General features: G+C 39.8%; 2 protein-coding genes across 6 annotated transcripts in view; both read left to right on the top strand.

Annotated features, from left to right (window-relative positions):
- csnk1g1 (casein kinase 1, gamma 1) overlaps window positions 1-21,273 on the top strand; it is a 48,620-nt gene extending 27,347 nt beyond the window's left edge. For 2 of the 5 annotated variants that reach the window (XM_061670354.1, XM_061670350.1), the window contains 10 exons: window positions 616-767; window positions 1,133-1,367; window positions 1,488-1,573; window positions 1,976-2,060; window positions 2,247-2,395; window positions 2,471-2,578; window positions 3,500-3,610; window positions 9,963-10,069; window positions 15,333-15,356; window positions 17,995-21,273. In XM_061670354.1, the coding sequence (XP_061526338.1) occupies window positions 669-767; window positions 1,133-1,367; window positions 1,488-1,573; window positions 1,976-2,060; window positions 2,247-2,395; window positions 2,471-2,578; window positions 3,500-3,610; window positions 9,963-10,069; window positions 15,333-15,356; window positions 17,995-18,049 (1,059 nt within the window). In that variant the 5' untranslated portion in view covers window positions 616-668 and the 3' untranslated portion in view covers window positions 18,050-21,273. The remainder of the gene's footprint in view (window positions 1-615; window positions 768-1,132; window positions 1,368-1,487; window positions 1,574-1,975; window positions 2,061-2,246; window positions 2,396-2,470; window positions 2,579-3,499; window positions 3,611-9,962; window positions 10,070-15,332; window positions 15,357-17,994) is intronic. The other 3 variants (XM_061670352.1, XM_061670351.1, XM_061670353.1) reach the window with 3 other exon arrangements.
- A 513-nt stretch (window positions 21,274-21,786) lies between these two features.
- Window positions 21,787-26,502, top strand: rps17 (ribosomal protein S17). Its single transcript, XM_061670349.1, has 5 exons — window positions 21,787-21,839; window positions 22,252-22,403; window positions 26,032-26,137; window positions 26,228-26,293; window positions 26,375-26,502. Exons 1-5 carry the CDS (start codon window positions 21,837-21,839, stop codon window positions 26,450-26,452), a joined length of 405 nt encoding a protein of 134 aa, XP_061526333.1. The 5' UTR covers window positions 21,787-21,836; the 3' UTR covers window positions 26,453-26,502.
- Window positions 26,503-27,648: the final 1,146 nt, after the last annotated feature.

The following is a 27,648-nucleotide window of genomic DNA, read 5'->3' as shown; positions in this document are numbered from 1 at the left end:
TGATTTTTCAACCCAAACATGGACTGCCATGACAGAATGGCAAATGTTCTTCAGGAGCTAGAGACCAACTCGAGTTAAAAAGAAAGCAAGGCATTTATGAAGGTACACAGTGCTGGCCCCTTGCATCGACCTTAACTGCACTCTTAAGAAGCTGAGGCATTTTGGAGCCTCCGAGTGATCTAAATTAGTTTGGAAGCTGAGAAAGCACACTTTTGCTCTAAAAGAGTGTTAGAGTTGCATTTGCATGGCCAAGTCTAATTTTAGTTTTGGGTGTACAGTTTCCTGAGTATTCTTCGCCGCTCTCGGTTCCCTCTAACCCTTTTGGTGCTCACCTTGAGCCTAACTATAATTACTCTACAAAGGGCAATAGTACACAGTCTTGCCAGCTAACCTTGCATTATGCAGACCAGTTTACAAGCATGAAAAAGGCACAGGTTTGTTTTTTGTTTGTTTTTGCCATTACAACAGGTAAAATGAACAACCCATTGACTCATGGTTGTTTTACATTTAGATTGTATTCTAGCAATGCAGAATTAATGTTATGTTGACATTTATAAGGAAAGCTAACAATGTGTCTTTTACGCTCTGACAGTTTGCTTTTTGTATATGTTTTAGCTGAAGGTGTGCCCCAAGTGTTTTACTTTGGACCTTGTGGAAAATACAATGCCATGGTTCTGGAGCTCTTGGGCCCAAGTCTAGAGGACCTCTTTGACCTCTGTGACAGGACCTTTTCATTGAAGACGGTCTTAATGATTGCAATCCAGTTGGTGAGTTGTTCCCAATTTCATGACATCAGTGGGAAATGTTGTAATAGTCTTTACAGTTTGCTCTGGCATTTAACCCTGTTGGAGTCTCATACACTGCACTGAAAAACCTTAGAAGACTCAAACCCTTTTCTCACTAAATAAATTTCCCCTTGAAAAACCTTAGGGCGTGGTAGATTTTGTTTGTTTTTATTTTTATTTTTTGGGGTGGTAGTAGCTCATCCAAAAGGATGATGAAATGTAAACTAGTTGTTTGAGAGATTCTAGTTTTCTTCCTGACGAGTGTTTAGGTGCACTTCAGTCTTTATTCTTTTTGCTTAGTTTCCTTTCTCTGTTGTTACACTCTGACATTTATCCTTGTTCTACAGATATCTCGAATGGAGTATGTGCATTCTAAAAACCTTATCTATAGAGATGTAAAACCTGAAAATTTTCTCATTGGACGGCAAGGGAATAAAAAGGAGCACATTATCCACATTATTGACTTTGGCTTGGCCAAAGAGTACATCGACCCCGAGACCAAAAAACACATTCCATACCGGGAGCATAAGAGCTTGACTGGCACTGCCCGCTACATGTCCATCAACACGCATTTAGGCAAAGGTACGCTATCACACCTTTTGTGTTTATTTTGGGATTAAGTCATCGAATGTGTTTTATGTTAGTTGGTTTGGCTTTGTAAACCTGTTTATCAGAAAAAAGCTATTAAATCTTTTGATGTAGAGCAAAGCCGACGAGATGACCTGGAGGCTTTAGGTCACATGTTCATGTATTTTCTTCGTGGGAGTTTGCCATGGCAAGGACTTAAGGTAAGGTTTTGATATTGTTTATTGGAATGTGTTTACATTTATTCATTTACAATTCTGACAAAATCATGTTGTAAATCAGGTATCAATCATTTCCTCTCAATCTGAAGTCTTCATTGAACTAAAACATTTTGTGAAAGTCTATGCTGCTTTCTGCATTAACAATTTATGGAAGGCCCATAACTGCATGAATGCTTGGAGAGGTGTGATGTGAAGAACAAATGAGCCATAACCCCAATCTAGAAACACCTTTGAGGTAAACTTGAAAAGAGCTTTAAAAAAGAATGGACAAAAATTCCAACTCATAATAGTGGAAACTGTTATAGCAGAGCTATATTTGGTTTACCAGCCAGCCATTATTCATCTGCAGTAGTCATTAGAACTGCTGTGTTGGATCTCCTGCAGGCTGACACACTGAAAGAGCGATACCAGAAGATTGGAGACACTAAACGAAACACTCCCATCGAGGTCCTTTGTGAGAACTTCCCAGGTATTCTGCTTAGTTTACCAGTATAATAATAATTGAATATTGAATGAATATTTCAATTATTCAGCATAATTGACTATTTTGGAAATGTTATAAACAAACATCATATCGTTTATAGGTCACCACAAGCACTGCTGCAAGTTCTGTTCCCCATCTTATATTCAAACCATGTTATATTGTTTCATTCAGAGGAGATGGCCACTTACCTGCGATATGTAAGACGGCTAGACTTCTTTGAAAAGCCTGACTATGAATATTTGAGGACTTTATTCACTGAACTGTTTGAGCGCAAAGGATACACCTTCGACTACACATATGACTGGGTTGGCAGGCAGATAGTAAGTAACACGTTGCAAATGTGAACTAAGGAATATTAAGCCTGACTCGTGTTTAGGAGTTGTTGTTCCCTCTAGCCCACACCGGTGGGATCTGTCCATATAGACTCTGGGGCATCTGCAGTCACAAGAGAGAGTCATCCTCACAGAGACCGGACCTCTGCACACCCACCAATAAGAAATCAGGTAATGAAAGCTTTCGTGTCTGGGACTATGCACGTAACATGTTGGTGCACACAAGTGTACACATGGCTACAACAATCTCCATTTAGAAAATACCATGGTATGATGAAAGGTTGGAAGTTTGTCTTTTAACGCAAAATCACCATTTGCCTTGAGACCTGAACTGAGACATTACCATCTCAATTGTATGTGTAGAAAAAGCCTTAAAAATAAGGGGGTGGGGGACTATTTAGGAATTGTCTCCCATCTGTAAAATGTTTTTTCTTTTTAATTTGGTTTTATGTTAACACAATGAGGGTAAAAAAACAGTGATAAAAAAAGATTTATTTTTTTAATTTTTTTTTTTTACATGGTATCACTGTCAAATAGCTCAATTCAAACCAGTTTATTTAAAAAATAAATAAATAAATAAATAATTAAGCAGCTTCCATATGCTGTGACAGTAGTATAAATTACAAGTGCGATGTGAGTTGTGTGAAAGATATAATACTGATTAAATTGCCGTCAGGGATTGAAATCAGTCCTTATTGAGTTGACCACTCTGCCATTGTGTGTTTTGGTTTAAAAAAAAAAAAAAAGTAATTCACCACTTGTTTTGTTACCTTAAACAGTAAAAGGTTGATCATTGGTTTAGTGTGATTTTGTCCATTATATTAACAGAGGGCAGTTTTAGACACTCTAAGTCTCGCGCACATTTGTTTCAGTTCTCTGGCTGACTACAAGTCTTGCTCGGTTTTGTTTCACTCTATTATTTTGTTGCATTGTTGTTGTTCTCCAATTTTCATGGTGCTTTGCATGAACCTGGCCTGGCACACTCGAATACCCATCTTTCCTAATGCAACTATTCCATCACCCTTCCCTCTCCCATTGCACTCCCAAACCCACTTCTCCTCCCGTCACTTGGCGTCCCCGACTCCTGAGCAGACAGCAGTCTCTGATCGACGAGGAGCATGGGAAGTGCAGCCCACTCGCCAAGCAAACTCCTCCTACCTGACCTCGCACCTAGCAGCAGACAGGCATGGGGGCTCAGTGCAGGTATACACCCCTCACCTGATCACCCCGTCCAGGTCTAAGGCTTGAGCTCTCTCTTATAGCGCCTCAATGACATCTTGTCAAGTCCACAGGTGACCTGTCTATAAGAAGTACTGTCGTATCACTTGATACTTCTGTAGATGGAGGTTGATCTGTATTCATCGCAGTTTCCAATGCAACTTGTCATTCTGATAACAGAATTCAAATTACTTAATCAAATTTTAGTGAAAATGTTTCTGCTTTGAAAGCTCTAAATTGCTCGTAGGTGTGAATGTGAGCGTGAATGGTTGTTTGTTTATACAGCAGCTGAAATATTTAACACGTCACCATTTTTTCTCACTAAATATATTTCCAAAGGTGCTATTGAGATGAATCTTTTCACCAGATGTTGGGAACAACCCAAGTAATCTATACATGCAAAGGAACTAGAACAAATAAGATCCTAATTTAAGTTGTGCGTAATAATATGAAATGACAGGGAAATTATATTGAATGCAGGAAGAATGGGAGGTGCAAAAAGGCATGGAAACCCAAGACAACACCTGAAATCTATCAATAATCAAACAGCAATCCAGCCCCTTGTCAGTGAAAATGAATATCAGCTGGTTCAGTCCTACTTGATGGCCGACAAAAAGGTCTCATTGCCAAGGTGTGAGTCAAGACACATCTTATGATGGGTAAGAGCAAAGAGCTGTCTCAAGACCATTGCAAACTATTTGTTCCAAAACATAACGATGGCATTGGTTACAGGCGCATATCTCAGCTTCTGAATGTTCCAGTAAGAACGGTTGGGGCCATAATACATAAGTGGAAAGCCAATCATACCACCATAGATTTGCCTCAATCAGGTGCTCCTCGCCAGATTTGTGACAGAGGAGTGCAAAAAACAATCAGAAGAGTTGTCCAAGAGCCAAGGACCACCTGTGGAGAGCTTCAAAAGCACCTGGAATTAGCAGGTACTGTTGTCACAAGGAAAACAATGAGTAATGCGCTCTGCCGCCATAGCCTGTATGCACGCTCACCATTGCTGGAAAAAAAAAAAAAGCATGTCAAAGCTTGTTTAAAGTTTGCTGACCAACATTTGGACAAGCCAGTTAAATACTGGGAGAATATAGTCTGGTCTGATGAGAGCAAAATTTAACTCTTTGGATGCCATAATGCACACCACATTTGGGGGAGAAATGGCACTGCACATCACCCGAAAAACACCATACCAACAGTGAAGTTCGGAGGTGGGAACATGATGGGTGGGGCTGCTTTTCAGAAAATGGTACTGGTAAACTTCACATTATTGAAGGAAGGATGAATGGGAAAATGTACTGAGACATTCTTGACAAATATATATATATATATATATATATATATATATATATTATATATATCGGTGGACGACTGGTTAGCACATATGCCACAAAGTTCTGAGGACCGGGGTTCAAATCCCGGCCTCGCCTGTGTGGAGTTTGCATGTTCTCCCCGTGTATATCTGCTGCCATCTACTATGATGATAAAAATGAAACGTGGGTGGACATTTCCACAGGATAATGATCCAAAACATACTGCCAAGGAAACTCTCAATTGGTTTCAAAGAAAAAAATAAAGCTGCTGGAATGGCCCAGCCGATCACCTGACTTGAATCCAATCAAAAACTGCGGAAAGAACTGAAACCCGAGGTCAATAAAAGAAGCCCACGGAACCTTCAGGATTTGAAGACTGCTTGTGTGGAGGAATGGGCCAAAATCACACCGGAGCAATGCATGCGACTAGTTTCTCCATACAGGAGCCGTCTTGAACCTGTCATTGAAAACAAAGGCTTTTGTACAAATTATTAAATAATAATGGTCATTATTATTAAATCATGTTCAATAATAATAATATTATAATAATATTAAAAATATTAATATTATAATCATATTCAATATTATATAATATTATATAATGTTCAATCATATTATTAAATGTTCAATATGTCATTTCACATAATTACACAAGTTAATTTATGAGTTTATTTGTTCTACTTTGTATGTATGGATTACTTGGGTTATTCTCAACATCAGGGTGAATTTTCGTGTCAATAGCACCTTTGGAAATATAAGTAGTGAGAAAAATGGTGACGTGTTAAATACTTATTGCAGCCGCTGTAAGTGCCCTGCGACTGGCTTGCGACCAGTTCAGGGTGTACCCCGCCTCTCGCCCGCGACCCTCGTGAGGATAAGCGGTTCAGAAAATGAATGAATGGATGGATGTTTCTGCTTTGTGGAGTCAATTTTCATCCATGTCATAGAGACCAACTTATTTTAGGATAATTTCTCAGATTTAATTTCTTTCCATTAACTAAAACAAAGTTGCCGCTCACAATTGATATTGCAAATGATGTGGTTTTGCTTGCTGTGTTTATCATTCTAAATTATGTCTGATTCAGTAGATTGTCCAATATGGTAGATGGAGGTGTATGAGACAGATCTATGATCATGTTCTTCTCTCAAGCTTTTGTACCTCTGGCTGGTGAATGTTTTATTTTTAATTTTTATTTATTTATTTGTTTTTCCCACACCACCATATGCATGTCCTCATGGTGCCCCACACCACAGACGGTAATGATGCCATGTTGCAGCAGACTTTGTTCTCAGGTCTTACTCGTCATGGCATCTTTGCGTGCCTCATTAAAACAAGAAGCTTCTTGCATGGCAGGTTGACCTGAATTAGTGCATGCGCTTACTATACATCTAAAATTCTCTTTAAGAGCAACATCCTTCTCCCAATAAACTGGGAGCTTAAAGGCTGATCAGAATCCATTCAGGGATGCTGGTTGACCTGATTTGTGCAGATTTCAAATAAATATTGCCATCCGAAACTATTGAAAGAGATTGCAAGGTCAACATGTTCCCATCTTAATATGTTACATTACATATAACCGTTCTTAATAACCATACAAGTGCAAAAACCACTGGCATATTTGTTACAACACTTTTTAAGGACACTTTTATGATTAACAAGGAGGAAGTAATGTCATGGAACTGATTCACCTCACCTCAACAAATATATTTTACTCTAAACGTATAAAAGGAAGTTAACCACTCATATAATGTAAAACATTGGGAAACTTACCATGCGGAGGCAGCGAGAGTTGAATGTGACTTATTTTGTGAAACGTGTATATTCCTCTTTTTCGACCATTCTTTTGTTAGAATTAGAATCAGAATCACATTTTATTGTCATGAACATGCATGCATGTACACGAAATTTGTTCTTTGCATTTAACCCACCACAGTGAACACATACACACGTTAACACCTCTTGTTAAAGGTCCCCTTCCATTAAAATCTTTTTTTTTTTTTTTTTACTGTTTTATGAATAACATTTCAAAATGAGTCTGTGACATGGTTTAAGTTTGACATCAATGCAGTTTGTCAATTAAATGCAAAAGTCAATAAACAGCTTTAGGCTTGCTAAACGGGTGGATTTGAAATCACCAATTTTGCCACCCACTCAAATCAGCTGAACAGCAACACGGCATTTCTGGGTATTAAGCGAGCAAGGGTGAGCCATGTCAGCCATACAAATACAGTCTAAATATACATATTGGCAAAAGTATGTGTTCATCTGCCTTGACTCACATAGAGTATGGTCTGAAGTGACATCCCCTTCTTAATCAATAGGTTTTAATTTGATCTTGAATTTTGTGTGTGTGTGTGTGTGTGTGTGTGTGTGTGTGTGTGTGTGTGTGTGTGTGAGTGAGTGAGATTTTTGACCATTATTCCTGAAGTCCATTTGTCCACACTGATGTTGAACGTAAAGGCCTGGCTCTCAGTCTACACTCTGATTAATCCAAAAAGTGTTCTATCAGGTTGGTGTCAGGACTCTGTGCAGGCCAGTCAAGTTCATCCACACCAATATTCTCAATAAATCTCAATCATAATACCACAGCAGAAGCTTAGACACTGCACTGTGACACAGTAAAACTGTTTCGGCATAAAAGGGATACAGATTTCCCATTATGCTTGACCTAACAGTCGAACAGGACGAAAAAAAAAATGGAGGGGTGGGGGAGCCAGGCCTTCTCGTCCAGCATCAGTGTGTGACCTCACAAATGGTTAAAAAAAATAATAATAATAATAAAAAATAATTCCCATAAACACACTCCTAAACCTTGTGGAAAGCCTTCCCAGACGATTTGAAGTTGTTCTAGCTGCAAAGGGTGGACCAACGCCATATTGAACCCTTTGGATTAGGAATGGGATGTCACTTAAATTCATACGTTGAGTCAAGGCAGGTGTTACAATACCTTTGGCAATAGTGTATGTTCTGTTTTAGAACAATAATTCAGTTTTTTTTTTTTGGGCGGCACGGTGGACGACTGGTTAGCACATATGCCACAAAGTTCTGAGGACCGGGGTTCAAATCCCGGCCTCGCCTGTGTGGAGTTTGCATGTTCTCCCCGTGCCTGCATGGGTTTTCTGTAACTATGTTGGATGAAATATCGAAGCTTGCATTTATTGTCAACAGCAATGATCGTCGCAGCAGGTTCACTTCAAATGAATGGGAATCGGATGACGAGCATACCCTCAAAATATCCCCCCCTCTGTTTGTTTTCACCCACATCCCCTTTCAGACCATGTTCCCTATTAGAGGGCTGACAGTCCAAGTATCCAATGCTTGGCAAATTGTGCTACGCAATGATAGTCAGATATCAAAGGACTCAAAGTTGCTGTGAATGCTTGCTTGATTTCTAAAACCTGAGACAAATTGCAATGGGTGATTTTGGATCTTTAAATTCAGCGTCTGAAGGGTAGCTGCAAACTGGCATGCACAGTGGTGCCAGTGTAACACAGACAAAATGAGAGGCAGTGGGGAGAACTTTGGAAGCATTTTTGAAATGCCAGAAACAAGAATTTCCGCAACATATCATCTTCTGAGCAATGCAATTTTGGAGCTTCTAAGGGCTGACTTGGTGCCAATGACAAGACGGAATAATGCCATATCACCTGTGACACACTCCTTTCAACTTTCAAATTCTTGGTCATTTCACCACATGGTGTCAAATGGTGCTGGCCTCTCTCCCAGGGATGTGCTGTCCCAAGTTTAAAAAAAATTTACGCAGGGTGGGGAGATACATTCAATATACATGCACACGGGTCGATTTAAAGGGGATTTTGCTGATTTAAAAGTGCTGCCAAGATTTGAATGTAGCCTCATTTTAATAATCTACCCCCCACCACCGTCTTTTTAATACCATAGTCTCTACTGCTTTTACACCTGTTGACAACAGCGCGTGCAATCTGTTGGATTGCGTAAACAAGCAATTTAGCACCCGCCACAATTTTAGTAGATTCTGCGTAACGTGCCCACCAACAACAGCCTATACAATCTGTGAACATAAAATTTTAGCACCCGCTATTCATTTGCATACATTGTAGATATTTTAGTCGGGTGACATCTACTGGTCACCACTCATTTGTATCTTTCCATCCCTGACTGCACAAAGAGTGCAGATCATTTCCATAATGGTTAAGTAGTACTAAAGCAGGGGCCTCTTCCCTGTGGGGCATGCCTGACACATCTAACCAGATGCCCAGGCTCTACCACTGAGTACCTCCCGTTTTTTACCCTTTGTTTTAGGGAGAGGCCAGTATCCTTGTTGAGTTAAAAAAAAAAAAAAAAAAAAAATTGGGCCACTTGTGTCCGTAATTTTTTTGACACTCCTGCAAATTTCCCATGCATGAAAAATTTACATTGTGTTTGAATATTTTGAAATATCATAAAAAATATGATTACAAAAAATCTATTTGTTTAAGCACATCAGTTTCTGTCAATTAAAAACACATCATGCAGCTGTCTCAAAACAAACTTCACTAATGCAAAAAGTATATTAAGATATACTTAGGTTAGTTTAATTCAAACAATATACAGTACACATGCAGGTGTGTTTGTGATTTGAAATGTTTTTAAAACAGGAGAGACATTGTAAAAGAAATCAAAATACCGATAAAGTTTTTAATAAATGATGTTCAGCCACATAGTGAGGCACACCTAAGAGACAATGTTTGTTGTCATGAATAAGAACCACTCTTGAAATCGTGCAACTTTTGCTTATGTCATCCCAGCCACTCTACGTAATACTGTCCATTAATGTAGCATGCCGTCTGTTATTGATGTGCGGCTTGCTCTTTGCTACTCTGAGACTGACACGCGTCCATACAGGGAAAGTAGTGCGGTCACAGTGGTGCATTCTTTTCACCCGCTAAAATCACTGCTGTCTTCACACTGATGCTGGCAAACATGTTTACTTATAGTTGTTGTGTGGTTGACAGTACAAGTGGACCGATGTGATATGAGGATGTGTGTGTATGTACCACAGGTGGTCATCTCAACCAACGGGGAGCTGAATGCTGACGATCCACTCGCAGCTCATTCCAATGCGCCGATTACCGCCCAGGCAGAGGTGGAAGTGGTTGACGAGGCCAAGTATGTGTCATGCAGCCGCACCTAATCTCCTCCATGTCCCTATGCCATCTGCTCTCTTCCCTGCTCTTCCTCTTTACCTCTTTTTGCCTCGCTCTCACTGTGCTGTGGGATTGTGACACCCTCCATCTTGAACCTACCGCTTGTATCTCGTTTGAATGTGTGGGTTGCTCATCTTGACTACTTGTTTGTCCATCTGATTTTCATGTGATTCTACTCATATGAAGGCTGAGGTTTTCATTTTGAGCCTCTACCACGCCCACCAGTGTTTTGCGCCTCTAGCCCAAATGACGCCACTGGGCATGTTCACTGCCTTGTGTGTAAAAACTGCTCTAACCCTCTCTCAATGAAGTCATAAACAATGATGTTAATTGATCCTAAAGTCCAATCTTCTACAAGATAAACCTCTTGGTGGGGCTTTGGTAAAATGCTACTACTTGAAGCTCACAGAAAAAAAGATTAAGAAGCAATTTTGTCTCCCTGTAGCCCTGGTGCACATAAAGTTATAGTTAAATCTAATAGCCTCCAAAATAAATTGGTGACTATCTCCATACATTAAATATTACAGCTTTTCCATACTGGACCTCAAAGATACAGCAAAATATTATTTATTTCTTATGAGTTGCTTCAGTTTGCACTTGTTTCTATTTTTGTCTCATGACAAGCCATCCTCCAGTGCTGTTCATTTACACACTCGTTTGATATGATGATTGGTGTACTTTGATGGCCCTGCTAGCTAGTTCAACGTGATACAACTCTGCTGCCAGTTAATTCATACTGAATCACAGTGAAGTATTGTTTTGCATATGTGTCTACACTGACACATACAGTGGGTATGGAAAGTATTCAGACTCTCTTAAATTTTTCAATCTTTGTTATATTGCAGCCATTTGCTAAAATATAGTTTTTTTTCTCCTCATTAATGTACACAGAGCACCCCATATTGACAGAAAATAACCGAATTGTTGACATTTTTGCAGATTTATTAAAAAGGAAACTAAAATCTCACATTGCCATAAGTATTGAGACCCTTTGCTCAGTATTTAGTAGAAACACCCCTTTGAGCTAATACAGCCACGAGTCTTTTTGGGACTGATGCAACAAGTTTTTCACACCTGGATTTGGGGATCATCTGCCATTCCTCCTTGTAGATCCTCTCCAGTTCTGTCAGGTTGGATGGTGAATGTTGGTGGACAGCCATTTTCAGGTCTCTCCAGAGATGCTCAATTGGGTTTAAGTCAGGTCTCTGGCTGGGCCATTCAAGAACAGTCACGGAGTTGTTCTGAAGCCACTCCTTTGTTATTTTAGCTGTTTGCTTAGGGTCATTGTCTTGTTGGAAGGTGAACCTTCAGCCCAGTTTGAGGTCCTGAACACTCTGGGGAAGGTTTTCGTCCAGGATAACCCTGTACTTACTCCAGGATAACCCTGTACTTAGTTGCATTCATCTTTCCTTCGATTGCAACCGGTCGTCCTGTCCCTACAGCTGAAAAACACCCCCGGAGCATGATGCTGCCACCACCATGCTTCACTGTTGGGACTGTATTGGACAGGTGATGAGCAGTGCCTGGTTTTCTCCAACCATACCGCTTATAATTGAGGCCAAAAGGTTATATCTTAGTCTCACTGGGCAGCCGTGGCCCAGTGGTTAAGGTCATCGCCTGCCACCGTGGGGGACCTAGGTTCAAGACCCCGACCGGACCATCCGCCAACATCCCCCGGACTCACGGCTGCGGTGTCCTTGAGCAAGACACTGATACCCCGAAATGCTCCCTGGGCGCTTAAGCTGCCTCCTGCTCCAGTGTGTTCCACTAACACGTGTATGTGTTCACTGTGATGGGTTAAATGCAGAGAACAAATTTCGTGTGCATGCATGCATGCATGTTCATGACAATAAAAGATGATTCTTCTTCTTCTTCCTCAGACCAGAGAATCTTATTTCTCACCATCTTGGAGTCCTTCTGGTGTTTTTTTTAGCAAACTCCATGCAGGCATTCATGTGTCTTGCACTGAGGAGAGGCTTCCGTCGGGGCACTCTGCCATAAAGCCTCGACTGGTGGAGGGCTACAGTGATGGTTGACTTTCTAGAACATTCTCCCATATCATCTCTGGAGCTCAGCCACAGTGATCTTTGGGTTCTTCTTTACCTCTCTCACAAAGGCTCTTCTCTCTCGATTGCTCAGTTTGGGCGGACGGCCAGCTCTAGGAAGGGTTCTGGTCGTCCCAAATGTCTTCCATTTAAGGATTATGGAGGCCACTGTGCTCTTAGGAACCTTAAGTGCAGCAGAATGTTTTTTGTAACTTTGGCCAGATCTGTGCCTTGCCGCAATTCTGTCTCTGAGCTCTTCAGGCAGTTCCTTTTGACCTCCTGATTCTCATTCGCTCTGACATGCACTGTGAGCTGTAAGGTCTTACATAGACAGGTGTTTGTCTTTCCTAATCAAATCCAATCAGTATAATCAAACACAGCTGGACTCCAATGAAGGTGTAGGATGATCAGAAGAAATGGACAGCATCAGAGTTAAATATGAGTGTCACAGCAAAGGGTCTGGATACTTATGGTTGTGTGATATTTCAATTTTTCTTTGTTAATAAATCAGCAAAAATTTCAATAATCCTGTGTTTTTCTGTCAATATGGGGTGCTGTGTGTACATTAATGAGGGGGGAAATGAACTTAAATGATTTTAGCAAATGGCTGCAATATAACAGTGAAAATTTTAAGGGGGTCTGAATACTTTCTGTACTCACTGTATGGCGGAACATGGACGACTAGTTAACACATCTGCCTCACAGTTTTGAGGAGCCGGGTTCAAATCTGGCCTCCCTTGTGTGGAGTTTGCATGTTCTCCCTGTGCCTGTGTGGGTTTTCTCCGGGTACTCTGGTTTTATCCCACATCCCAAAAACATGCATGGTAGGTTAATTGAAGACTCTAAATTGCCCGTAGGTGTGAATGGTTGTTTGTTTATATGTGCCTGCAATTGGCTGGTGACCAGTTCAGGGTGTACCCCGCCTCTCGCCCGATGACAGCTGGGATAGGCTCCAGCACGCCCGCGACCCTAGTGAGGAGAAGTGGCTCAGAAAATGAATGGATGATATAATGTTTTGAAATATATATATATATGTATATATATATATATATATATATATATATATATATATATATATATATATATATCATGTCAAATAGATCTACACTTTGTAACCCACTGATTCTCAACTGGTGGTTCAGACGTAAAAGTTGGTCGCAGAGCTATTTTAGCTGAGTTGCAGCCAGATTAAAGAATGACAGGGGTCCTCAGTTACGACAGTAGCCTACGTATGACAATTGGAGGTTACAGACTGCGTAATAATCTTCATGCAGTACAAGAGGCATGCTCAGTAAGCGACGTATCTACTCTATTTAGATGCTTTACATCTGTTTAGAAGTTTTTTTCAAACAAACATGCAGCGTAATTATGACTTTAATACTATGTTAGTGATAAAGTACGGTGCATACAAATTTAGATTCCACCGCCGCCATAGGAGCAGTGAAATAGTTAATGTGCATCCCAGGTCAGACTTGCCTTTTATTTGGAAAACATTTTGACAGACATGCATCAGAAATGTTATTACTTGGGGTGTAAACGCAACTTCTGGTGGCATTTAATCAGCCGCTCGTATAAAAAAAAATGTGTTTTTTAATTTAATTAAATTTTTTTAATTGGTATACCGTAACACTTAGAAATCTGAATTATAAAAATTCAGATTTCTAAAAGTGTTACGGTTGCTTTGTTATGCATCCTTCATTCTTGAAAAACAAGACAAATTGATGTTGCACTTTCCTAAAAAGAAGATATCAGTGCCAATATATTCTTTTGTACGTGGACTTGCCATGTTGATTCTTAGTTTTTAATAAGGCGTTCTGAAAGGCACTTTGAACATGTAAGCATGTTTAGTTATGGTTAAAAAAAATTCAAAGGCTACTTTTGTTCTTTATTGTTCTTCATTTCTGTAAAAGCGGGTTGCCACTTAGGGACAGTAGGAAAATGTGGACCCCAGGGTGACAACAGTTGAGAGCCAATCGTGTAACCAGTTACCAATATGGCCTAGTGAATACAACATCATATGCAATATGCCTTAGAAGGCACTAGATGGAATACAAAACTGCCAGCCTCAATATTGTGCCCATCTGATGTTAATTTAATACTAGAGCTGTATCAAAATAGTGTCTTACGATACTAATTCTGAGTTATTCTCCCTCTCATGTAGCCAAACTAGTAAAAACCTCACTCTCTATGATGCATTTTATGTCAATCAAAACAATATCAATGTGGAATGTGGACTCTTCAATCTGACTAAATAGCTCCAAACTGAAGTGTCCATCACCATTTATGTAATTTGTATTTTAGCTTTAGATCTATAATGACTTCACATACTTCCAAGCATTTTTCCTTTTCTTTCTGACTGCATTTCAATGTTGATTCTCTTCCATAAAAATCCCACACACTACATTGCCACATTGCTTTATTGATCATTTCCTTATATAATGCAGCGAATCAGACTTCATGGTCAATAATAGACTTGTTTTTACTATTGCGCATGTCATCTTGGCATTCCACCAAAATGTACTGAGATGGAGTGCAAGTGCTTGGTAAGTTGGGAACAACACTAAAGACAGGATTGTCATCCTCGGAGTCGTGAAAAACATTTTCAGGAAAGTTTTCGTGATGCATTGAAACCTCTAGTAGAAACTGACTGAATGAATACAGATGCAGTATAAACTCAATAATTTGTCTATCAAGCTCCATATACAGTTCAGATTTGAAATGTTCGATGCGGCTTGTTTCCACCGCGGGGTGTGTAGGTGGTATGGTGATAGCTGCGTCACCTGCATAATCAGGGTGGCAGCTTGACACGGCGTAAACTGCCAGTGAATTCAAAACAACGAGGAGGAACTGTGTGTCTGTGTGTGCGTTTGTCGTCTTCTCATTCCGTCCTCTGTCGCCCAATCAGCGGACTGCAATGCGTCTCGCTCCGGCGTTTTTAGTATCACGTAAACCCTTTGGGTGCCAAATACAATATGTAAACTTCCTGAGATTTTGCAACCAGTCAAGAACTAGCAACAGTCTAGTTCCTCGTACCACCCCCACCAACAAATCTCCCCACTGTGTGTCTATTAATGTGTGCATGTGTGTGTGTGTTGCACGTGCTCCGTCCTTGTCATTCTAGTCTTTCTGTATTAATCCATCTTTCTTTTCTCTTTATACTCTTTGTTCTCTCTTCTGAAGCTGCGTGAAAATGCTCAACCTGTGGTGAGTCCCTCTCTGCTCGTCCATCTCAGACTCATGGGACAGGGAGTGGATCAGCCTAGGCTGGGTACAAACCCACATTATGGCTTTATAGCTTATCAAAGCGGGCCCCATGTCAAAGCAAGGAGTGACAACTTTTAAAGCATCAGAAAAAAATATCATGGTCCTGTTCGTAAGGTTTGGCTCCAGATTAAAGGCGTTAAACCCTTTGCTACAGTCAGAGGACCCGGTCATGTCATAACAAGGCTCAAATTAAGCGTTCTCGCATTGCAGTTTGCAAGTTGGAAAAAAATAAATAAATAAATACATGGACAAGCAAAAAAAAAACATTGACAAAACAAAACAGCAAATCAACAGTTTTACCACGGAGCCGCTCGCGGAGATGGACGCACGCGGGGACGTATGTGACACAACGCGCTTACGTCGTCAATGCGTGGAATTACTGTCGAATGCGGAAGTGAAGCTATTCGTTTGAAGGAGTGGGAACACAGTGGGAAGATGCGACGTCACACCAAATTTAGAAGAGAAAAAAAAGACAAATGGCGAAAGTGTGGAAACATTTCATTGTGAAATGCAAGGCGGGTACCCATTCGTTGGAACACGGCCCTATCTCTACGCAGCGTATGAAATTAACACCGCACAAATCAGTCTACCTTACTAACATAACGATAGCCCTGCGAAGCGTCCGTGTTAATTATGAGTACCGTCGAATATGTGGCTTTGTTTATTAAAGTGTGCAACCATAACGTCACTTACAGGTGCTTTTGCTCGGTGTAGTCACTGTGTGACATATGGCCAGTATACAACCATCTGACGAGCTCTAAATGGTAAAACGTTTGAGTCAAGTAGGTGAAAAACGTGGCAAATGTGGCCAGAGAGTTATATAATAAAATGAATCATATCGTAAAATGAACCATTTCTTTTCGATTACTGCCTTATCTTTTACGCACAATGTGAATTTAAGAAATAAAAACGGTTGTTTATATAAAAAAGGAAAACAATTAGGCATACATTAAGTGAAAGCTGTTATTTTCTCATTTGTATTCATAATTGCTCTTTCACCAATAAAAATAGTTTATCCAAATACTCGATTGTTAAATATAATTTTAAGTAAAAATTCGCGAGTACTAAGATATTCGTGAGCTGCAGGCTGAAATTCAACTCCCCTGTTATATTGTCATACTGTATTTTTATTGTTACTGTAGAAAACCCTTGCTTCGGGTCCCTGTGCGATTAACCTGCAAAAAATGGCTCCTCAAAATTTGAAAGTTGCTCCTCAAATGAAGCAATGATTAGCAAAACCGCTCCTCAAAGAAAAAAAATAATAATATTTCGAGCCTTGCATAATCTGCAGCACAGGAATCAAACTTATGGTCCGGGGGCCAGATCCGGCCCGTCACATCATTCTATGTGGACCACGAAAGCAAATATGTCCGTTGACTTCATGTCTCTTACTAAAATATCAAAATTACAGATTGTCTTCACCTTTAATAACATTGAGAGATTGCAAGCATTTCTTTGTTACCAATCCCCCTTTTTATTTGAAATAAATTGAATAATACTCAAACATCTTTTTTTTTTACTAGCTTCTGATTTCAAAACGAGTTGTACATCAATTTATTGTGTATATGTAATAAAAATAGGGAATCATACATTTATATAGGTTCACAGTAGGGATGTTCAATGCCACTTTTTCTCAGACTGATACCAGTCCCAAGTATGCATTCTTGAGTACTCCCCGATACCACTCGTACTTTGGACACACAAAATTTCAATTAATGCAATGAGAGACTTGTAAACAAAAAACCTTTCTTTCTTTGTGACCCGCATGAGTTCACCGATGTGTCAAACTACCGCAGTGTTGCACTAACTACGAGCGAGGCGGAGTTACTGAATGTCAGATTTTTTTTTCGGCAGCCTTCATGAGAATCTGACACCATGAAATAAGGCCAGTACTGGCTTGATACCGAAACCTGGTATACTTGTCCTAGTTCACTGACATCATGGTCGAGGAGGGAAACCATAACTACGATGAGGCCCACGACAATAATGTCATGTCTTGGCTTTTTGTGTGCACACTATATTCTTTCCCTCTGACAGATTTTGCAGTTTGCATTTTTTTTTTTTTCTTCAGTTGTTAATGTTATGTTTCTAAGATAATTTGATGAGAAAGAGCCAGAATAAGCTTTGCAATGTTCAGTATACACTGTATGGCAAAAAATATTGGGGCTTTAAACTGAAATTACATAATAGTTGCTTCCGCCATTGCAGCTGTGTCAGCTTCCACTCGCAGTTGGAGTCTCTGTTCTCGTTGATCCCAAAGATAATCCGAGCTAATTCTCACCCAAAACTCATACAAGTATGCCATGACGGGCCTTGATTATTGCACACTGTACTGGGGCATAGTCATCCTAGAACAGAAAAGGGCCTTCCCCCAACTGTCGGCATAAATTTGGAAGCAAACTGTCCTAAGATTATGAAGTAAAATTGAGGGAAAATATGGAAGGTTCTTGCCCAACCTTTGATGGATGAATTAAGAGCGTTACGTTTTGTCCTCTATTGTACCAATAAAAGCTTGTGTTGCCTGCTTGTGTTGTATTATTTGGCTAAATGTCCGTTGAATGTGTCTCTCTGTCCGCAGGTGCTGCTGCTTCTTCAAGCGAAAACGGAAGAAGAACACGCCGCGGCACAAATGATCATCTCCACGCAGCCTGAAACACTCTGGCTCAATTCTTTGTGATGACCGAAATCAGTGAGGTTCCATTCAGAATCCAAACGGAGGAAAAGGAGAGCTCTCTATTGCAGCGTTTTCTGAAAGGACTGGTAATTTTTTTTTTTTTTTTTTGGGGACACTTGTCATTTGCTGGGAATCTTTTTTTGTTTGTTTGTTTTTTTTTCATCCAGGATGTGTGGGATAACATTTTGTTGGAACTTTTGCAAAGCATAATTTTGCTCAAGATGCATTTTTCTCCTTTTGACATCTTTTCTCCTCCTGGGGTTTTTGATTGATTGTTTGACTGGCTAAATTGTGTTTTCATTTCGCCGTCGCTAACTCATTTTGCTTTTGGGTATTCCTGATGTTGGACTGAATGTAAACCATATGACACATGAGGAGCCAAGAGCCTAAACCGCTTAGATTAGCTTGTGCACTTTTTGCCTCCAAAGAGGTGAACCGTGGGACCAGTGAGCACAGGAGACTACACACACACACACACACACGTGCACACCTCCTACACTGTGTTCTCAGAGGAGGAAGGCCGCCCCGGCTCTGTGGTCAAAGTGCCCCTCTCGACACACTACAATCCCTCCAGACTCTTGTCCTGTTTTATGATCTCTTGGAGTTGGACTGGAAAAAGAAACTATTTATGATATTTATCTCTTGGTTGCCACCAGTTTTCCTACTAATTCTTCAACATACACACTGAATGTATGGACAGAAAAGTAAATGACTTGGGAGCATTTATGAAATTTATCCTGTGCATCGGAAGGAAAGAGACCATTGTTAAAAGGTGAGACCAAAACTAATGTGGAGAGGGGATGTGATGTTCTTAAGATGGTGAATAATGGACTCTACAGCAGTAGTTGCTTTGGAGCTTCTCAAAACTACTGTTCACTGCCTTAAACCCAAACAACCACCTCATTTTACTGGTGTAAAGAAGGCATCTTAATCAGATGGTTGTTAGATTTGCAGTAGTTTGTGGGGTTAAATGATTTATAAAACAACAAAAAGCCCAAAGTTGCGACCTGTGAACGACTTTCTGATGTATTCCAATAAATGGAAGGTCCAGCCTGATGCCTCACCCCCGCACTGCAAGGCAATGCTCGATGATCCTGACTGTTGTCAACATGGATAGAGATTATGTCCACATGATTAAGTTTTGACTTGGTGTCACAGAGGGCTGCCTTGAAACAATATCCTCAGTATGTCACCTTGCCTATCCTCCTAACACAGTTTTTTATTTTTTTATTTCATGTCTTGCTAATGTGAACATTTTAAAATGCAAATTGTTTGTTTAATCCAAATAGCCATGGCTTTATGAGTAAGGAAAGAGTAGCAATGTGGAAAAAAAGCTTGAGACCATGACTGCACTACTACATTTGTTGACCGCAGATTTCCTACTTTGTTCATTCTTTAAATGTGTTTTACTTGAGGTGTGTCTGCCTCATGTGCCAGACCCCCCCCAAATAGGTGCAGGGAATACACTTTTTTAATTTTCATTCCACCTGCCTACTCCTCCTTTTTTGTGCAATGTCCCTCTCCATACACACACGAGCATGCACACATACAGTACGTACACATGAATCCACTCTCTCTAGAGGGCGGGATGTGGAGTTAAGTGGACCTGCGCCCGCATCTTTTTTTAATATAATGTTGTAGATGTCGCTAAATATCTCACTGAATCCATATGCTTGTTGCGTGTATTTACACTGTACAGCTTTTGGTTTGTTCTTAGCCCTCACTAGTCAAGTGAGGCCTAAGTTGTGTTATTGAAAGTACTTGAATATGAACATCTACGTGACCTTTTCTGATAGTTTTAAGTCATCATTATGATAGTAACTGAGGGGAATAGTGGGGGAAATAGGCTAATTGAATGACAGGTATTCAATCCTTTGAGACGTCATTGTGCCTCTTCACTGCTGGGCAGGTGATGTTTGTCAGACAGGTCATACATAGTGAGATGGATATCCAGACTGAAATAGCCTTTCATGTTTCCCCTGAATTCCCCTTGTGCCATTCCTGAGACTACTACAAGTCCATGCCTTTGACCTGTGCCAGGAAAGTTGAATGTTTTTTTTTTGTCTCCCCCCCAAATTTTGTTTTACCATCGCATTTTTTGTGTCCTTGATATTATAATCTGTCCATTTAAAAAAAAAAAAAAAAAAAAAAAATCACAGCGCATGGTGGCTGAACCCAGTTACCAGGAATTGTTGGAAGAGAGCCAGGAAAAGTGTTGTGACATCTCCAGAAGTGAGCTTTGCAGCTTCGTGTCTCTTCATTTAACGGTGTACTGTAACATTGACAGCTGTTCATTTCCTTTGCGACTGTATGGGTAGTATGTGCATGGCTTATCCAGGGAAGATGGCACTCTTTGTCTCCCGTGGAAAATCTGTTGTCGGCTCTGTGAGACGTCGTATGGCTTTCGGTCACCTATATGAATCTGAAAAAAAGACATTCCATTCACTTTCCAGCCAATTCTCCTCAAGCTCACCTGGATTTTTGTTACATCGGACTTCAAGTTGCGTGTGACATCCAGAGGTGTGGTGTCAAAGATGAGTAAAACAAAGCTAACGACGGTTCGACTGGGTATGATAGGCTTCGTTGTTTTTGGGTTCTCTGGCACTTTTTCCTCGTTGCTGTACTGTAGAATTGTCTTGGACTTACTGTATTTTTCTTTGAAGAAGAGGGTGACATTTACTGCAATGTTGTGATACTTATTTGAGAATTGTAAATTGTACAGACTTCACAATTGTCTTTGTTCTTTTTGTTGGGATTCCTTATAAAAGCTGTATTTTATTTTATTATTATGTTTTGGGTTTCCCCCTGCCTTTCAAACTATATCTGAGTTTATTTTCCCCTCAATACAATTTTTTTCCCCCAGAGAGATGATTAGGAGAAATCTTAAAACTGTAAATAAATATTGTGTTGAAATATGAATGTCACTTCAACAATGTACTTTGAGTTAGTCAAGGGCTTCAAGAGTGAAGGACCCACATTTGCTATTTTTATTTTTTCCTTTTTTAAATTTGTTGAAAAAGCCTAAGATCCTTTTTTAATATGAGTTGCCTGTTGTTCCCCTCCTTGGATTCATGTTATACGATTTTGTCCTACATGAAAAATCACTTTTTATTCCCTCCATGCCTAAAGGGAAATCCCGTTTGCACCCCTTTTTTATGTCAAATAAAAGATTTCTCCCCCTTTTGTTTTTGTTGTTTCGCTTTCTTCTGGTACATTGCACACCTGCTTTAAATTGCTTATGAATTGAATGTATAGTACTTAGTTTTTTATCAACATTTCTTAAAGGATTATACATTTTAAGTTGAGTAAATTAAATTGTTCATGGTGGTTTCCCACCATGTGGGAACAAAATATTGATCCCTTCGACCACTCGTTTTCTTTTTTATCACGGTTTTATGTTTTTAGACGAGAGAGGATTTAATCAGAGTATATATATAGAGCAAATCTATCGAACGGTTGCTTTTTTTTAATTATTATTATTGTAAAGAGACTTTTGACAGCCTGTACAATTGGTGTGTAAATAGTATTACATTTTCTATACATTTTCAATGTGTCCAAATTTCGTTTCAGCCGTTATGACAGTGTTTTGAGATATCCATGGAGAATTTAGCTGCTATGAGCCCCTCTGACCGCTAGAGAGCACTGTTTTCTTTTTTTTGTTTGCTTTTGCGTGTTGGTGTTAGTTGCACATTATAAACTTCCGGTTCAACGCTGCGCACGGCCTCTTTTAACCGGCCCGAATCAACATGGTGGGTATCTTCTACACTGGGAACTTCCACCTTGTAACAATCTCTCTCAATCTTCACCTTCTGAGAGCTCACTCAGCGGTGAAAAGCATCGTTTAGCACACAAATGACACCAGGAACTTGACCCGATATTATAGTTTTAGTGTACTGCAGACACCGATGGAGGATTAAATTACACGTTGAATGGACGCATACTCCCAGTTAGCCAAACATTTGAGTCGCTACTTGGCGTTAAGATGAAATTCCTCTCAGACCCAACGTCAACGCTGGTTTAGCTCAAACTTCGTGTTTGGTGCAGTAGGCGTTCAGCATATATTTCGCATCCGGTAAAGGAGTCGGTCATAATGGCTCGAGGACGTCTGTATGTTTGGGGCTACGCTTCCCCGTCATTGTTTGTGTGTTTGGGCGTCATCAGGGACGAGTCAGGACTAAGACCGTCAAGAAGGCCGCCAGGGTCATCATCGAGAAGTACTACACCCGTCTGGGCAATGACTTCCACACCAACAAGAGGTTGTGCGAGGAGATCGCCATCATCCCCAGCAAGCCTCTTCGCAACAAAATCGCAGGGTGAGTGACAGTATGCGTTTCTCTGTCAGCGACGTTGTCGATGCGTATTTTATTTGACATTGAAGCCTCCAACCTCTGACACAACGTTTGAATACAAAACGTGCTCGTAGTCTTACCTCAAGCGGAATGCATATAGAGATATTTAAAATCTTAAGATTAAATATATTTTAAAACACACATAATGAGGAATAAAATAAAATTACTTCTTATAGTATTTGGTGTACAGTTTGACACCTCTCAAAATCGTTTATCGTTCCCTATAGATGCCACAAGATGCTAGAAAAGCACTACTTTTGGCTAAATGTAACTCCTCAACTCCATAGTTCTTTACGCCCAAGATGGCAGCAAAGCACTGTTTTTCTTGAAATAAGGTCCCTCAATTCACTTCAACATAGTTCCTTGGCACCAAGATGGTGCCAATGTGGTACTTTCACTGTTTAGGCCTGATCAAAAAAACAGCAGCACTTATTATTTTTATTTTTTAAAATAGGAAAATGTACAAATGGCTAATAGTGAACTATGGTTTAATGTTGCACCAAATACTAGTTCCATACTGAGGTATTATGATATAAAAAATATACAAGCCCAATTCCAATGAAGTTGGGACATTGTGTTAAACAAATAAAAACAGAATACGATGATTTGCAAATCATGTTCGGCCTATATTTAATTGAATACAATACAAAGACAAGATATTTAATGTTCAGACTGATAAACTTTGTTGTTTTTAGCAAGTAACCATGAACTTAGAATTTTATGGCTGCAACACGTTCCAAAAAAGCTGGGAGAGGGTCACGTTTACCACCGTGTTACATCACCTTCTCTTTTAACAAGATTCAATAAACATTTGGGAACTGAGGACACTAATTGTTGAAGCTTTGTAGGTGGAATTCTTTCCCATTCTTGCTTGATGTACAGCTTCAGCTGTTCACCAGTCCGTTGTCGTATTTTACGCTTCATAATGCGCCACACATTTTCAATGGCAGACAGGTCTGGACTGCAGGCAGGCCAGTCTCGTACCCGCACTCTTTTACTACGAAGCCACGCTGTTGTAACACGTGCAGAATGTGGTTTGGCATTGTCTTGCTGAAATGAGCAGGGGCGTCCATGAAAAAGACGTTGCTAAATTCCTTGCAATTGTACGTTGAGGAACATTGTCCTTAAACTGTTCAATTTTCTCACATATATATATATAGATATATATAGATATATTCTATAAAAAGTAAATCAATGACTTTTTTATTTCCTCAATTTTCGGGAGCTTAAAAAAACATCACTGAGCTGTTCTTCTGTAAATTGAGGCATCCAGCGAAGAGAGCATTTTCGGGGTCAATCCATCATTAGCTTGCTAACTGCACGCTAAAGTGGTAAATGGGCCTTGTTATGGAAGCTAAGCACGCCAAACTCACAAGTGAGCAGCAGCCAAACTTAATGATGTCACTTTGTACTTATACTTATATATATATATATATATATATATATGTAGAAGCTCATGGTCAATACAGTCAAAGGCTTTCTGAAAATCTCTAAAACAACCAAATGTTGAGTTCCCTTGTATTCTCGCAACTTCATTGGAATTGGGGTTGTATATATCGCACGATAGCAGTTTTTAAGTACTGGTAGTTTAAAAAACAAAAAAAACGTGCACAACAGCGTAACAAACCGTACATTCACAAATATTTGCAATATACTGTCTTTTTCTTTCATGCAAGCACATTTACAGAAATCAAATACTTCACACTGTTGTATTTAAAAACTAAGAGCTGTCCATGAAGTGAGTTAGATGTATGCTTTTCTCTTTCAGCGACATTGTCGATGCGTATTTTATTTGACATTGAAGCCTTTTCTTTTTTTTTTTTTTTATTGAACCTTAGCCAGGTATTTGCAATGCCAACCTGGCTGCAGACAGCAAAGTTAAAAAAAAAAAAAAAAAAAAAAAAAAAGCAAATGCATATACACACTACAATGTGGTATTGAAACAAGTTAATCGAACATGGTGAATAAAAGGTCTATAAAAGGCACATGAGCGGATAAAGCTGGAGAACTTGCATGAACGAAGAAAAATGTAATCGCCTGAATGCCAAGACATGAGGAAAACTTGTCTTTTTTGAATAAATAAATATTTAAATAAATGTAGAAGCCTTCAGGTGACTACAGATGTGATTTATTGTTCTAAAATTTGTAGTGTAAGGATTCCGGATCATGTCCCTGTTGAATTTTCATCTATAGTAATCTGCAAGCTTCTGTTGCACAATCTATTAGGTCTGTCATCTCAACAAAGTAGAGCAAATATAATTCTAATTTGTTGAAATGTACCTGGATATAATAAAACTCCCTACCTCAAAGACTGTCTGCAGCCAGGTTGGCATTGCAGATGAGAAGCAGTTCTCAATCACTTCACCTGGATAAGGGTTAGGTTTTAAGGGTATCAGAAATATTTGAAATTTAGATTACGAGATTAAATAAAACATTGCATGCTGGAAATACCAGCACTTTTACATCCAGTAGGTGTCAATAATGAGCAACATCAACCTCATTTGCTGAAGCTATCCTGAACTAATTAGTGGGATGGGTACACAAACCACGTGGGAGCCTTTTGCCACCAGAAACTCCTGCTACTAGGAACTCAAAGTTCCTGGGCTGGTTGGTGGAAAAGCCCCTTATACATCGTATATAAGTGTACAGTACATTTTTATACACGTACAAAAACACAATCACATAATATATACTATACTTAGGCTTGGGCATCATTTGAGCGATTTCGATCCCCGTTCATTTCGAATCCGGTTCCAAAGAATTCTCGATTGTTCTTCTTTGTTGGTTTTCGCCACTGAGGGGTCAGCCAACTGTAGGCATCGAAATTTGGGAACCGAATTTTTTTAATTTGAACCATTCCGGGAGAACCGGAATGTTAGTCCCGGTTCCAATCGGGTCTCGATTCTCGATGCCCAACCCTAATGATAATGTAGGCATTGATCTAATTATTTAAAAAATGAGTAATGTTAAGAATGGGCTAATTCCATTATTACATAATGTTTTGGTGGCTGCATGGTGGACGACTGGTTAGAGCGTCTGCCTCACAGTTCTGAGGACCGGGGTTCAATCCCTGGCCCCGCCTGTGTGGAGTTTGGATGTTCTCCCTGTGCCTGCGTGGGTTTTCTCCGGGCACTCCGGTTTCCTCCCACATCCCAAAAAACATGCATGGTAGGTAAATTGATGACTCTAAATTGCCCGTAGGTTTGAATGTGAGCGCGAACGGTTGTTTGTCTATATGTGCCCTGCGATTGCCCGGCGACCAATTCAGGGTGTACCCCGCCTCTCGCCCAGAGTCAGCTGGGATAGGCTCCATCATGCCCGCAACCCTAGTGAGGACAAGCAGTACTGAAAATGGATTAATTAAATTTATATATATATATAAAAATAATTTAATCCATCCATCCATTTTCAGTACTGCTTGTCCTCACTAGGGTTGCGGGCATGATGGAGCGCCTCTCTCTCTCTCTCTCTCTCTCTCTCTCTCTCTCTCTCTCTCTCTCTCTCTCTCTCTCTATATATATATATATATAATATTTTTTTTTTTTTTTTTTATATATTTTGTCCAACTTGTTTGGGTGGTTTTGTGTTGCAGTTACGTGACGCACTTGATGAAGCGCATCCAGCGCAGTCCAGTGCGAGGCATCTCCATCAAGCTGCAGGAGGAGGAGAGGGAGAGGAGGGACAACTATGTGCCAGAGGTCCCACTCTTAACTTCATTCATAGCTTCAAACACAAATGAAAAGCACTGTCAACTTTAATGTTGATGACTTGTGTGTATCTTCCTCCAGATCTCTGCTCTGGACCAGGAGATCATCGAGGTGGACCCAGACACGAAAGACATGCTCAAGCTGCTTGTAAGCGCGCACCCCTACAGTCCAAACTGTTGAATCGGAAAGGACTTTGTGATGCTCATTATGTTGTCTTTTCCCCTGCAGGACTTTGGTAACGTTTCCAAGCTTCAAGTGACTCAGCCCATTATTGGCATGAACTTTAAAACCCCACGAGGATTGTAGAGCCTTGTTTCTTTTCCGAATAAAGACATGTCATTGATGATTGACAATCACCTTTGGTTCTTTTCCAGCCTTTTCTTTTGCTCCATGCAACACAATGATGGTGGTCCATAACATAAAAAAGACTCGTAAGGTCTTCAAAATAGCCTTTCCCCAAACTTATTCAAACATGCATGCTATTAACAGGAATGTTTGAAAAATATGAATGAAGCAGACATTAATTACTATAACCTTAAATGTAGTTTGATGCTGATTGAGTTGCATTTGGAGCCTGTGCTGTGCATCCCACAATAACAGACATCCTAAAATGTATGACGTCCTGCACACTATAGCATTATAAAACTCGCAAGTACTGTATGTTCATTGAAAGAAGTCAAAAATAACGTAGTACAGCACATCATAAACTACTCGCAAAAAGTGTGTACAGTGACGTGGAAAGGTATTGGCCCCCTTCTTAAATTCTTATTTTTGCAGTTTCCCCACTTAAGATCATCAATAAAATGTAAACAAACAAATATAAGTGAACTTAAAATTGTATTTTTAAATGGTGATTTCATTTATTAAGGAAAAAAAAGTTTGACAAGCCTTTATGTTCTGATTCGTCAGCAGTGGTTTTCACCTTGAACTCTGCCATAGATGCGATTTTTGCCCAGTCTCTTATTGTTGTACCTTGCCTCAGTTAAGGTTAGAGGTTGTCGTGTGTGTGTGTATGTATGTATATATAGAGATATGTATCTATATACATATATATATATATATATATATATATATATACACACACATACATACACACACACACGTGTATATATATATATATATATATATATACTGTCGGGTGGGCGGCCAAGCCACACATAAAGCGATGGTACAAAAGGGTGTAATTGGCATATGTGGCTGGGTTCATGTGATTGAGCTTAGCCCCAGTTTCAATTCCTGGTTCAACCACCAGAGGTCGACAAACCAAATTAGATCATAAAGAAAGAGTCGCCAGGTCAAGCTTAAGTCTTCTTATGAATATCAATGCTATTAAAACCCCTTGTCATAGTAACCAAACACATACTGAGGTCAACTGCTTATATAATCAATTGCTTGATTTTATATCCTTGAGATAATTTTGATGATTCTCTGTGATGTTATAATTCAGATGTTCTTTTGGAAATCAGTGATAAAAAGTACATCAAGCCTAATAAAGCTGTTAT

This window comes from Phycodurus eques, chromosome 2 (genome assembly GCF_024500275.1).
Source record: "Phycodurus eques isolate BA_2022a chromosome 2, UOR_Pequ_1.1, whole genome shotgun sequence".
Classification (NCBI taxonomy): Eukaryota; Metazoa; Chordata; class Actinopteri; order Syngnathiformes; family Syngnathidae; genus Phycodurus; species Phycodurus eques.
The sequence above is the reverse complement of the archived record's forward strand: the minus strand, read 5'-3'. Positions and strand labels throughout refer to the sequence as shown.